This window comes from Malus domestica, chromosome 13 (genome assembly GCF_042453785.1).
Source record: "Malus domestica chromosome 13, GDT2T_hap1".
Classification (NCBI taxonomy): domain Eukaryota; kingdom Viridiplantae; phylum Streptophyta; class Magnoliopsida; order Rosales; family Rosaceae; genus Malus; species Malus domestica.
The window spans coordinates 16154318-16169426 of NC_091673.1; the positions used below are offsets into that span (position 1 = coordinate 16154318).

Sequence of the window (15109 nt, forward strand, 5' to 3'; positions counted from 1 at the left end):
TAATCAATTCATGTAATAACTTGGAAGTGATATAGGCCATCTTTGGATCGTTTGAGCTTTTCATGCCTACCTTATATGCTATGTTTATCCGTAGTAGCCCATTGAGACTTTAACTAAGCCATGTCTTTGTTAGCCACATCTCTTTACCTTGCTCCAATATTGGAGTTGAGCCCATACACAAAAATCGATTCCTTATTGTTTTGAGAAAGTATTACATGGGTTGTGCTTTTGGGGGTTTCATTTATGTAGAAAGATGGATGGAGCATGTGTATTATAATGAAATGTGAATTTGATGGGTGATGTAGCTTTTGCAGATTTGTTTCTCTCAAAAAAAAAAAAAAAAAAAAAAGAAAAGAGAAGAAGAAATATATATATATATATGAAAATTGGAGAGTGTTGAATTGTTGAAAATGTGTCGGTAGAGTATAAATTTCATTTTAAAGTTAAATTTGGGGAGTAACAGGTGCTCGAGGTTTTATTATTTTGCTTTCAATTTGAAGTGGTGTGATATTGAGGTGTTGGAAAACTACTAAAGTGTACTTTCTCAAAATTTTTGATTTCCATATCCTTTCTTTCATTAGCCTATCACCTTTAGCCCCATTACAACCGTAATAAAGTCCTATTGATCCAAGGTATTACTTAAATATTGATAGCGAGTTAGGTGGACAAGCAAGCATATGACGGCATGTACAATGAGATCACTTGAGTGAAACACATTAACCAAAACTTATGAGTGAATGAGCGTATGTCTTGTGAGAATCTCACATGTTTGCATATGATGATTTAAAGGAGCTTGGAATTGCATTGACATGACTAGCTCACACATGGCTTTTCAACGTTTTGTTTGAAGGAAATTTGGTTAATTATTGGATGATGTTTTGAGCTCTTGATTAATTCTTGGTTGTTTGTTTCATGATTAGCACTTATCTCTGAAATCGTAATTGAGAAGTTGCCTACTAAGTTGTTGAATCTAGTCTTAGTTGAGTTTGTTTTGTTTTGCTAGAGGACTAGCAAAAATGCAAGTTTGGGGGTATTTGATCACTCATATATTTCATGCATTTATACCATCCATTTCTAAAATCTTTGTGATGTTTTTGTGTTAAAATTGTGGTATTTTACCTTACCTTGTGTTAATGTGAAGTTAAATTTATTTTAGGATCAATTTCAATTAAAATGAAGAAAAGAGAAGACACGGACAAAAGAATGACAGGAGGGCAGCACACGAATGTGGGAAAGAAAAGATGGTAGAAAAGAGTGGGATGAGTTGGCCTTCCACTTGTAGCCTTGGTGCTTGATCATATCATGGCCCATTTTGTTAAAGAAAAGAAAGGGCAGAAGGCACACATGAAGGATGGCAGCACGGCATCAAAGAAAATAAGAAGCAGAAAAGAGAAAAGAAAGGATAAAAATAAGAAAAAGGCGGGACAGAGAGACTAAAAGAGAGGAAGAGACCACGGCATGAGAGAAAATAAAGCAGGAGAAAGAGGATGGAACATGGACAGAAAGAAGAATAGCAGACAGAGATGAGTGGAAGAATAAAAGAACAGAAAAGAATAAGAAAAGAGAAGACACATGGAGTGACAGAAGAAGAATAAAAGAAAAAATAAGAGCAAAGGATGGCAGAAGAGCACGGCATCAAAAGCAAAAGGAAAAGAATGACAGAGGGGATAGCACGGCAAAAGGAAGAAAAGGGGAAATAATATAAGGGAGCATAACAGAGCAGACGGGGGAGATCGAGCGGGGAGGTGAGAGCAGTACATGCGCAGGAACGAGACGGAAGTACGCAGCAAGAGGAAGGCAGTGACCAGGCGCAGGGAAGTCAGGAGCAACGGAGAGCTCATCTCGTTAAAACGGGTGTTTTCTTTCTTTGTTATTTTGTTTTATGGATAATTTCTTATGTATGAACATAATTCTGTGTAACTAATTTATTATGCTAGAGTGAGGCCATGAGCCGCAATATGAATACGTAGTTTATTTTTCAATTGCTTAAGTGTTGTTACATGCTTGCTTTGATATTTTCAATCACTGAATTAAACTATCTACGTACCTTGATGCTTGATCACCATTAGGATGCTTAGAAAAGTTATCGGATGTAATTTTGAACGAATGTCACGTTAAAATTGGTTGTGCTTCTTGTGATTGAGAATTGTACTCTCCTAAGGTAAATATCATCTTAGGGATTATATGGTTTAACAAAAGGATTTTCACCAAGATTAATGAATCACTCATGTTTATATTTAATCCAAATGTCATGGATAAGTTGCATGTAGTGGTATGCGTTTTAGCTTGAATGTCACAAGTAAAACATACAAAAGGAAAATCCAACCTTCAAAGCATGTATGTTTTCAATTATTTAAGCAATTGGAATAGCTACGTAGGAGTGTTGTTGGTAAAGGTTGAACTCTAGCATATTGTCAATCTATTTTTCTTCAATCATTTATTTTATTTTGAATTTCCTTATTTGCTTGTTTTGTTTAAGTTGAATCATTATTCCCATAAACCAATTCCCATTTTAGATATTTGTTTAAGTCACATCTAGTAATATTTAGTTTCGTCAAATTAGTGTAATTCTTAGAGTTAAATAAGTTAAATACACAAAAACTCGTAAATTGTTTATATCAGTCCCTGAGGAGATCGACCTTACTAGAGACATTCTATACTACAAACACTTGTTCTCTTGCAAGAATTTTCTATGGTTTAACCCTTTGTTTTACAAGTGGTAAAATCGCTATCAGCATTCGTAGGTTATTAGTACATCTCTTTCATTTTTAGAAGAGTTTCCAATATGAATCATCCCCATCCTCATACAATACGATGGCAAAACTAGACTTGAAAAATAATCTAAAATATGAAAATCAAGCTTGGATGAAACGTGCATGATTATGATCCATGACCTCGGTGTTCTAGTTGATTAAAAATTAAAAAAGGGTTGAGATTTAGTCCAATTTCAACTGTTAAGACGTAAAAAAAATAAAAAAAATGAGAGAGTGCAAAACTCAAAAAAAAAAAAAAAAAAGAAAAACCTTTATGATGTCAATCAATCACCAACTAAAAAAAGCCTCCAACTTCTTAGGCTTCGTTTAGCATGTCGTATTAAACATCAAATAGGATTAATAATACGGTAGCAGTTGTTTGGTGCACTGTTGTACTAAATAAGCATCCGCTTAATTATACATCCATCAAATTTAGTACGGCTGACACCAGACAATTAATACAACCCAAAGCTTGGTATTATTAGTCAGGGGCGCTAAACGAAAACACACTCGCTTCCCCTCTTCGGTTTCACTGCTCTGCTCCTTGGCGAATTCGCTCCATCTTCACGAGCAGTTCCTTGACGAGTTCTCAACGCTGACAGCCACTCCTCTGCAATCGGTCGTCGCTTCCTGTTTCGTCACGTTTCAGCCGGTGACGTCGAAACACGAAGATGTGGACGAAAAGGTAGTTGAGATAAAAAAAACCCGATCGATCGTCAACAATAACAGGATTAGCAGCTCAGTCATCTTTTGCCACCGACAGTGTTGGATCCAGCTTCGACAACTCCAACTAACTCGGACCATGCCACGAATTGATTTCTTTTCTTCATCAATTTGGATCTTCAATTTAATTAGTAGTTGGCAAGATGGTGAAGAAAGGAAGACACGCGGGAAGACTCCTGGGTTTTTCACCCTTTTTTTTTTCTAAGTTATTTTTTTTAATTTTGTCTTAATGATGTTTAATTACTTTTTTTCTCTTTTGTTTTTCTCCTTTTTTTTCATTTTAACAACAATTATTATGTGATTTTAAAAAAAAATTATTATAGTCCGACGTATTATTCGATGGACAAATTAATCCGACACAACACCAAACGTCCGACTAATTTAGTAAATATTATCCGACGACTATTTATCATATCCTACTAAAATAGTCAATACAATCTGAGTTGCCAAACCAGCCTTAGTTCTTTTACCTAGAACAAAAACTAAGAGAAGCTATGTTATCTCACCGAAAAGGCTAAACATAATCTTATTCAAAATTTTATACTTGTTATATATATATATATATATATATTTTTTTTTTTAGTACATTGATATTTTTACATTGAGGGGAGGGGAGTTTGGCTAAGCTACACAATGGGTAGTCTAATTTAATATCGAATTTGCCATTCACGAGATTTAAATCTAAGACCTCTCACTTCCAAAAGAAGATGAATATCACTAACCCTGTAAAAAGTTATTTTAAAATGAATACTATCAGGCCATACTCATATACCATCTTCAACCGAATGGGCTAAACATAGCCTCTTAATAATTTATTAGTTTTAAGTTTATACTTTAAATTTTATGGGTTAATGTAATTAAACTACCATTAGATGTTTTCAAACGTAGCTGTTGAATTTAAATCAATTATTGAAACTAAGAAGCTGGACCCCAAAAAAGAGGCTAAGAAATGGGATACATTTGGCCACCCTGATGCTCATTTGACTAAATAATGGCCTACTGGGCTCTATAGAATTATAGCCAGTCATCGGTTGGAGATGAATTTCTAGACAAATCAGACTATTTTTTAACTTTTAAACCTTTATCTCACTTCATTAGAGCAAATCCACCCCTAACAAATGAGTTGGGCAATAGCCAATTTCTCCCCTTAGCCCCCCAAAAATCCACTCTACCCCATCCAATTAGCTGGCCCAAAGTGGAGGCCAGCTTTGAGCCCAACACAAAATGGAATGAGCAAGAAACCGGGCCACATGACGTCAACTATGTGAGGGAAATTCTTTTGCGGCTGGCGCGTGGGAGCATGTTCCAGATTATAAAAAAAAATTGAAAATGTCAGATGAAGTTACCATTGGCCATGTGTCCACTTTTGGGTTGTTGGATTTCAACCTTTTTGAAATCCAATGGTCTAGATTATTTAATTTAATAAAAAATGTTTAAAAATACAGAAAAAATAAAACGAATTTTTTATGTAAATACCTAAACCATCTTACACAAAAATTGCACTTTCGGATAATGACAGGTGACATGACAAAATTGGTTAAAAATTATATTCGAAATTAAAAATAAAATTATTTTTTTATTATTTTATAAAAAAAATATTTTAATACAAATTGTCACATCCCGCCTTGGCCCCCCACCACATCTCGGGCTCGACTCCACCGTAGCATGATATTGTCCGTTTTGGGCCCCGACCACATCCTCACGGTTTTGTTTCTGGGAACTCACACGAGAATTTCTCAGTGGGTCACCTATCATGGGATTAATCTCACATGAACTCGCTTAACTTTGGAGTTCCAATGGAACTCGAAGCCAGTGAGCTCCCAAAAGGCTTCATGCTAGGTAGATCTGAGAATATACATATAATGCTTACAAGATTCACTCCCCTAGGTGATGTGGGATGTTACAATCCACCCCCCTTAGGGGCCCGACGTCCTTGTAGGCACACTTCAGGACATGGATTGACTTTGATACAAAATTGTCACATCTCGGCTCGGGCCCCCACCACATCCCAGGCTCGACTCCACCGTAGCATGATATTGTTTGCTTTGTGCCCCGACCACACCCTCACGGTTTTGTTTTTGGGAACTCACACGAGAACTTCCTAGTGGGTCACACATCATGGATTGCTCTCGCGCGAACTCGCTTAATTTCGGAGTTCCGATGGAACTCGAAGCTTGTGAGCTCCCAAAAGCCTCGTGCTAGGTAGATATGATAATATACATATAAGGCTTACATGATCCATTTTTCTGGGTGATGTGGGATGTTACAAATTAACTAGGCTATTAATTTGGTACGAAAAACGATACACTTAAACAATTATTAACTTACTATTTATTGCAATAAATTACTATTTATTTCTACTAATTAATAAAACACTCATTGTCAACCAAAACCTTATGAAATTACCAGTTTAACCCTCTAATTAAAACAGAACATGAATAAGAATTATGGGGCAGAAATGTAATTTCACACAACAAAATTTTGTTGTTTTTTTAAGTCTCACCTACATAAAATCCTAACATATATCTAATTATTAATAAATAAATAAATAAATAAACTTTCCACTCCCACATTCTCTATCACTTTCTTCCTTCCTCCTTCTATTTCAAAAACAAAAATAAAAAATTTCTCACACATTTTGTATGTGCCCATATGCTAGTTTTAATGAATTGAATAGACTCTTCCCATCTTGATTTTCAAAAGTGGAGTTGCTCTTGGAGTTGGCCTTAGCATAGAAAGCCCCACCCCATGCACTCTTTTCTCATTCCTTTTAATTACCCTATTTATTTATTTGTTTATTTTAAATTTTTATCCAATAGCAGAATCCATGCAAAGATCCCAATTGCCTATGCACTCTCCCCCACGCGCTCACTCCCCTCTCTCCTTGGCGCGTGGAACGCAGGTTAAATTTTTTACTTATTTTCCGTCTATAAACAACATATACGACGTCGTATTTTAGTTCCCAGGTGAAAAAAGGAGGTTGATAAACCTAACAAATACGATCGCAAGAGTTTCAACTCCGTACGAGAATCCACAACAAACAACATAAAGCAGGAATCAAACTGTAAAAACAGCTTCCGATCCCGTGTCCCGCTCCCACTCCAACCCCGCCACGTCATGTGCCCGACCCACAGACGCTGTAGATTCATCCGACGTGGACGCATCATGCACCGTTCATGCTGTCGCGCCCGAGACTCGTGTGAAGATTTGGAGGGAAATCTGGGAAAATTAAAGTAAACGCATAAATGCAAAATCTGCAGAAAAAGGGGAAAAAATAAAAGGAGAAAAAATAAAAGGAGAAAAAATACAGGGAAGAAAGGCTGTGATTTTGTAATTTACAAAGTGGCAATTGCATATATTTACAATCCAAACCCAGCCCCTTCTCTCTCTCTCTCTCTCCCCCTCTCTCTCTCTCCGTCTGAACCTTCCCCTCTCTCTCTGATTCGAAGAATTGCGACGGCGATCGGACGTCTTCAATCGGCGGAGTTCCAGACTCTCCGGCGAGGTAAGATTTTTTTGAAATCTTCCTTTGCCCTTTCAATTGGACGGTGTCGTTTTTGGGATTTGTGAGATTAAAGTATAAGCATTTAGGATGTTTTGGTACAGATCTGGTGGGTTTTGATTAGGGGATTTTTGCTGTGAGAGAATCAGGGTTTCTGTGTCGGATTTTGCTTGGTTTGGGATGAATTGAAGGGCGGGGTTTTGAAAAATTAGGGTTTTTTGGTTTCGGGCGGTTGATGTAGATGGACGAAGGTGTGAGATCTGTTGGCCCTTCTGGGGTTTTGGTGAAGAAAAATTCTTCTGGTTGTTTAATTGTGAGGAAGAAACCCGAGGGGTTGAGTGGTGCTGTTGGTTCTTCGAGTGCTCGGAAGGTTTTTGAACCCAAGGACAAGAAGAGGTCGAGGTTGGTCTTGAGCGATTCGGGGTCTAGTGATGAGATACCTCCTCGTAGAAAGGTGGAACCTGAAACTATACGGGTTTCCAATGGTTTAAGAGCTGTAGATAAGGGCATTGCTGAAGATAGTGAATTTAGTCAAAAGCGGGAGAGATTTGATCCGGTTAGGCATAGCGAGGATGGCATGATTGGTAAAAGTTATTTGGATGAGAGTGGTGGAAAGAGAAGTAAGTTGGAGGTGTATGAATTTGATGAGTATGATGCAGAGATTTCGAGAAGGAAACGGTTTAATGATGGGGTAGGTGAGTTTGGGGGGAGAAGGTTTTCAGGAGCGATTCCTGTGCCACTAAGTGGCATTAAGAGGGAATTTGAAAGTGGTTCAAGAAGACATGTAGTTGACAAGAGGAAGAATTTGTACTTTGACAGGACAACTAGCTTGAACCGAGATCATACTGACAGGGGTAGGTTTGAGATGAATAGGGATGGAGCTCAGCTACCCTTATTGAGAGACAAGTTCACAGGTCAATCAGAGGAATCCATTAGGCTACAGGGTAAAAATGGTGTTTTGAAGGTCATGGTGAAGAAGAAAAAGAATGCAGGTGGGCCGCTGGAGAACTATAATTTTCGCAAATCTGAAGAAAATAGAAGGGCTCTGAGTGACAATATTGCAAAAAGTGCTATTATCCCTCCATTTTACTCTGAACCAAAGCTTCTTGAGAAATCAGTTTCAGTGGTTAGGACAGTGAAAAACCATCCGAATGTGCGAAAATCATTGCCTTCTTTGAACAGTAAGGGCTCCGACTGGGATTCAGAGGATAGTGATACATCATTGAAACTAGGACCAAAGAGTGTGGAAGCCTCTAAACCTGTGAAGAGGGTGGTTTGCAAAGATGAAGGTGCTCCTTCATGTGAAAAGACTCCTCCATCCAGAATCAAAGAAGGTAAAGTTAAACGTGGTAGTGGCACGGAAAAGCAAAAACTACGTGAACGAATACGAGAGATGCTTCTGAGTGCAGGCTGGACAATAGATTATAGGCCTAGAAGGAACAGAGACTATCTAGATGCTGTGTACATTAACCCAGCAGGTACAGCTTACTGGTCCATCATTAAGGCTTATGATGCGCTTCAAAAGCAATTGAATGAGGAGGAAAATGAGGCTAAACCTAGTGGGGTTCAACCTATAACTGATGATGTACTCAGCCAATTAACAAGGAAAACTCGAAAGAAGATTGAGAAAGAAATGAAAAGGAAGCAAAGAGCTGATGCTGAGGGTGAAAATGCGAGAGGAGTCCGTATGAAAAGATCCGCAAGTATCAAGCGTGATCCAGAGAGCATGGATAGTGTTAGTTATGAGGAGAAACTAAGCACCTACTTGAAGCAGGGTGGTAAGTCGTTCAAGGGTAAAATGAGTGAAAATGGTTTGGCCAATGTGAACTCAAATCATCCACACGAAAGTATTGAAAAACCGTCTTCAGGATCAAGTTCGCATATGCCACATGAAAGGAAAAGTAGAAAGCTTGGAAGGTGTACTTTGTTGGTTCGTGGTTCTAATTATGGGGTCAACTCGGAAAGTGATGGCTTTGTTCCATATACTGGGAAACGGACGTTGCTTTCCTGGCTGATTGACTCAGGAACTGTTCAATTGAGCCAAAAGGTGCAGTATATGAATCGCCGAAGGACTAAAGTAATGCTGGAGGGGTGGATTACAAGAGATGGAATTCACTGCGGTTGCTGTAGTAAAATCCTCACAACTTCAAAATTTGAGATTCATGCAGGAAGCAAGTTGCGCCAGCCATTTCAAAATATATGTTTGGACTCTGGCGTTTCCCTTCTGCAGTGTCAATTAGATGCATGGAATCGACAAAAAGCTACTGAACGCATTGGCTTCCACTCCGTAGAAGTCGACGGTGACGATCCAGATGATGATACTTGTGGCATCTGTGGGGATGGCGGGGATTTGATCTGTTGCGATAGCTGTCCATCAACATTTCATCAGAGCTGCTTGAATATACGGGTATGTTGCGTTATTTTTCTGCAGAGTGCAGCATATGTTGGCGCTGTATATTTTCAACAGTCCATTTCTGCAATCATTTTCTTTTGTGATATATTTTGGGTCATTGGGTTAATTTTTCCCTTCTACCTATGAAGTCCGGTGAAGTGAGGTTTACTTTTGAAAGAAAAGGTTTAGCGATTGTAGTAACATCTTTTTCTTTTTCTTTTTATTTTGATGAAGGCTGTAGTAACATCTGTAATTTTGTATATGCATTGTGGCATTTGTTGTGTCTTTTTGTGGCATGGGAAATCATTCTTCGTAAGTCTTGACACGGGTAGCTTTTATTTTTTTTGGGGGAAGACACGGGTATCGTAATACGTGAATTTTATGGATCAATGGAGAGAGAGGTTGAATGATCTGAGTTAGCTCCAAACACTCCAAACACTTCTGATGCTCTTTATTAGGATTGTAACTCATATATGTTTGGAGAGGGAGACTGCCTTTTTGCAGTCATGCTTAAACTACTTTGCTGTTATGGTTGAGCTTTTGTGTTTCAGTTGTAATTTTAGTTGTTCAGAGTGCTATATCATCAATTCAAAGATATTGCATGTAAATTTTGGAAAGGAAAATCTTGTTTAGATTTGTTTAGGCTCTGAAAGTTGTGGATACAAATTTGATCCAGTTTACACTAAAATGCGAGCTAAGACAGTGTTAGTATTTGTCAATTTTTTTTTCCTTTGTACTTTTGTGAACTTGCAAAATAATTTCATTCTGATTGTACACTCATGATTAGGTATTAATACTTTTTTTTCTCATTGCAGATGCTTCCTCCAGGTGATTGGCACTGTCCAAATTGTACATGCAAATTTTGTGGGTTAGCAAATGAGAATGTTGTTGAAGAGGATGATACAACTGTTGATGCACTGCTCACTTGCAGCCTCTGTGGGAAAAAATGTACTCATCATTGTTTCCTTGCTTTTGAAATTCTTGGCATCTGCACATATGGTTTTTTTTTATTTCTTTCCACTGCTTGCAGATGCGCTGCTTGAAATATGATTTTCTGCTTTTGCAGGTCACATATCATGCTGTCAGGAGATGGATGGTAGTCCTGCTGATTCTCCTAGTTTAGACTCTTCATTCTGTGGGCAGAAATGCAGAGAGGTATCACTTCATTTGTGGTTTCAGAAATTTTATTTACTTGATATGTATGCTCATGAGGTGTGACTGTAAGTATCGAAGTTCTTAGGATATGAAATTATAAACTAATAATGTCCAGTTGGGGGTAAGACCTAAATTTCTAATAATTTCCGGCCAAATTTTGTTTCAGTTATCAGTTATCACACGCCTTCCCATATATGTAGGTTGGTCACATAATAGGTAGTTGACCACAATACATGTGGTTTGTCACCTTGAAAAATATCAAGCATTATTACTCTTTGTTATTGTCATTGCCATTGGCCAAACCATCTCCCATTTATCCCTGGCCAGCATTAATTGCCCTGGAGAGATTCCTTTTCATCTCTATAGCAGCCGCAGTTCTACTCTTGAGGATTAAATGGATGTAAAATATAACCTAAAAATATAACCTCTATGCAAACATCAAGTCACGAGACAAAATGGCGTCCACCAAGGATGACAAAATTGATATATCAGGATTTCAGGGGTTTGAGGGGTTGATCCCTAAAGTTCTGTCCAAATTCCAATGGAACATGTATAATCTTAGTTTGATTTCGGGCTCAAAGATGTGAGGAAGATGGATTTTTTGGTGGAAATGTCAATGATATTTCCATCAGCTGAAGCTGTAGAAGGATCAAAGGTAGCTTTTGGTTTGCCCCTAGAAACCCAACTACCACATCCAGTGTGAACAGAAGTAGTGGAAGAAGAAGTACTAAAGTAGAAAACAAAGAGGAAGAAAATGAATGTTTCTTGATGTCTGGTTACCGTGTATTAGATTTGAATTGTTCTTGCTTTTCAATAACTGGGGATTTGATTACCACAAAATTGATGCTTCATCGATCTTAAAGTTTATTCACAACTTTCATATTTTAAAGAAATTTCTCCTTGTTTTTGTTACCGATGTTTCCATCAATGTCAATATTTCTACAGATATGAATGATCAGTATTTCCATGGATATTGACATTTTCATCCTCGTCAGTCATGAAGGAATTTTTTGAATTCAGCGAAGTGTTAATTTTTTTTATCAATTACCTAAATGTCAAGTTATGAAGTGTTATAAAACTGTAAATGTTGGTAAATCGTTTGTGAAATAATCGTCTTATTATTTTCCTATTATGACCTTTTTCCTTAACAAAATCTCATATGTTTTAGATTGATGTACTAATGACATTTTTCTTCCCATGCAACCTCTTGTAACTTTTGTTCTCTCTTTTTAATGCACTGTTTTAACTTTATTTTTCTTCCCATGCAACCTCTTGTAACTTTTGTTCTCTCTTTTTAATGCACTGTTTAACTTTAATTTTCTTCCCATGCAACCTCTTGTAACTTTTGTTCTCTCTTTTTAATGCACTGTTTAACTTTAATTTTGTTTTTCTTTAGCTCTTTGAGAATTTGAAGAAGTATCTTGGGGTCAAACATGAACTAGAAGCAGGATTTTCATGGACACTTGTTCATAGAACTGATGAAGATGAAGGGTTCCCGCAGATGATCGAATGCAATTCTAAGCTTGCTGTTGCTTTGACTGTTATGGATGAATGCTTTTTGCCTATTGTTGACAGGAGGAGCAGCATCAATTTAATTCATAATGTTCTTTATAATTGTGGGTAAGTGTTAGTTGACAGTTGAGAAAGTTTGCTTTTCAACTATGTAATTTTCGTGAATAAGACCTGGTTATCTTTTCTGGATCATGACACACCAGGTTGAAGGTGGGGGTCTTTAGTTTTTGAAATACAAGATAAATGTCTGTGTATCTTGTGTTGTGTTACATTTACAAATAGTAATGTGTTGGCTTTCCAAGATTAATTAAAAATTGCAAACTCGGTACAAGTACGCTGTTTAGATGATTTTTTTGCGTGTAAGATGAGCTGCTGGATTTTTGGCTAATGAATTGTTTTGGCCCATTTTCTTCTTAGATCAAACTTCAATCGGCTGAACTACAGTGGCTTCTACACTGCTATTTTAGAGAGAGGTGATGAAATAATTTCTGCTGCATCAATCAGGTATATTCTCATATTTGATAGCTTTTTATATCTTAGTTGTAAAATATTCATTTTTTCATTTTCTTAGGCTGCGTGTTTGCTTTTTTACTTCTATTGATTATTGGATTGCCCCAGTTCATCTTTTTTTCAGTTTCTCCAAAGAGTCATGGGTCATGGGTTATATAACCCTAAATTGGTTATGGCAATCTATGGTTAGCTTTTCGGTTTATCATGAAAACAAATTCTTATAAAATATCTAATCTGCTTCTGGTTAGGTTTCATGGTACAAAGTTAGCAGAGATGCCATACATAGGAACTCGCCACATATATAGGCGACAAGGGATGTGCCGTCGGCTTTTTTGTGCCATTGAATCGGTAAGCTATGTGAGCCATGCTCTTTCTGTAATTTTACTTTCCCGAAAAAATATTCAAAATGATTCTGGCTCTCGGTTGTGGTCTTACCTGCTGTGTTTTGTAAATGGCTTTTGATTGGTCTTGTTCTCTCTATTTTGAAGGCTCTATGCTCTCTCAAGGTTGAGAAATTGGTTATCCCTGCAATTGCTGAACTCATGCATACATGGACAGAAGTTTTTGGTTTTATTCCTGTTGAGGAATCATTCAAGCAAGAAATGAGGTCAATGAATATGCTAGTATTCCCTGGTATAGACATGCTACAGAAGTTGCTTGTGGATCAAGGAAATGAGGGGAACATGACAACAGACCCAGGTTTTCTTTTAAACTTGTATTTTGCTCTTCCTTAATCACAATATTAGCCTGTTCTCTGACATCGATTTTCCTTTTCCCTGTGTTTTCCCTTGCAACAGGCGTAAAGCAATTAGAATGCAAAGGCAAAGATTTAATAAAGCATGGGAACGGAAGCAAATCAGATAGTGGTTCACCTGCTAGTATTGATCCTCGTGGATCTGATGAAACCAGTTTGCCTCACATTAATGAAACATTTGATGAAGGTACTGCTATGGTTTCTGGTTCTCGATGTCTCGGTGTCTCCTTAAATGATACTCCTGTGATGAGTGGTTCTTTAGATGGTTCTGATGAACTTAAAAGTTTAGATTCCACTGAGAGGAGTGTATCTTCTGACTCTCTTTTTGGGGCCGAATTACCTGGATCTACTTTGGACAAGGAATGCCCTGTTAATACAACCCACGAGACAGCAACAGGAGATACGCCAGTGCTGGATTCTCCTGTTGACGATAAAACTCAGTCTACCTCTCAGTGCCCTGGTGAGGCTCCGGCACTAGAAGATGAGCCAGCGCTGGATTCTCCTGTCGAAGATAAAATGCAGTCTACCTCTCAGGGTCCTGGTGAGGCTCCAGCAATAGAAGACAAACCAGTGCTGGATGATTCCCATGAAGAGAATGCTGATGCTTCCTGTCTTCAGCCTATTCCTTCTTCAGGAGAAACTTTTGCCAAGAACCCTGCGGAGGAAGTTAATGGAAATCAAGATTCCAGTTTCGGTGGTGCTAATGAGAGTTCCTTGCCCAATAATTGTGATTTGAATATTCAACTTGATAGTGAGGTTAAAAACAAATCGTATGTGGCTTCAGAAGTCGCATCTGATGCAAGGCGGTGTGAAAAGAGCATTCCTCAAGCATATAGTGATGGTTCCAAGGCTGATTCGGGGAACTCTGAATCTGGTTCTGTTTGATATATCTAAGAAATCTTTGCTGAGTCCTGTATGCCTATCCACAAATATCTCTCAATGCGGGAATCTCTCATGTGTTCATAATTTGGCAGGGCATTGGAGGTAAAGGCGATGCCCTGACTTGGATTGTGTGAATAAGCAGAATTGATTACAACTACAAGGAATTTGATAGCCCTTTGCCTTGTTTTAGTATGGTTTTAAGGTTCTAGTTCAACTTTTAAGTGGACTTCAAGATTATTTTTTATCCTTGGAAGTTTCAAGATGTGCGTTGTTGCATCTAGGACGGTATCATGTACAATTAAGTCAGTTGAAGGTGCTGCTGTCCCCACCTTGAATGTCCTGTAATATACTGATGCTGCTTCATTGTGTGTGCCTCTGGATCTGCTTGATGTGAGAGGTTTGGGCTTTCTCTGATGTCAGCTTATGATGTGGCGTAGGTGGTTTCAGAAGATTACTCAGCAGATTCTGTCATGTCAGTTTAACCTTTGTTCCTAGTACCAGTGCAGCATTGACAACACACCTCAGCCGCTGTTATGATTGCCAGTTGTTTGGAAGCACCGACCTTCTGTATTGTCAGCTTCTTAGCCGAGATGAGCTTCTCATTCAAAATTTGATTGAAGAGGAGAAAGGTGATCTGCTATCGAAAGGAGTTGTTCCCGTGCATTTCCATGAAATGTCTGAAGAACTCATCGGATCTGTAGATTTATTGGAAGAAAAAATTTCATTGCGTAGGATGATACAAGCACTCTTTTCTGTGAATATGGTTGTTTCTATTTCTTTAAACTGTTCCAAGTTTTGTTTATTTAGTTTCTCTTGTATTAGTCAAGGCGGTTTTAATGTTTGTTGTCAAACTGGGTCTACATTGTACCTCAAACTACCTGCTTTGTTAGGCATGTTGTGGAATATTATATGAGCTCTCTTTATTA

The 15109-nt window shown here is 37.9% G+C and overlaps 1 protein-coding gene across 1 annotated transcript; it reads left to right on the forward strand.

Annotated features, from left to right (window-relative positions):
• The first annotated feature begins 6706 nt into the window (after positions 1-6706).
• LOC103453117 (uncharacterized) lies at positions 6707-15109 on the forward strand. The gene is made up of 8 exons (XM_008392665.4): positions 6707-9385; positions 10186-10318; positions 10437-10525; positions 11922-12145; positions 12455-12541; positions 12796-12895; positions 13036-13246; positions 13345-15109. Exons 1-8 carry the CDS (start codon positions 7220-7222, stop codon positions 14184-14186), a joined length of 3852 nt encoding a protein of 1283 aa, XP_008390887.2. The 5' UTR covers positions 6707-7219; the 3' UTR covers positions 14187-15109.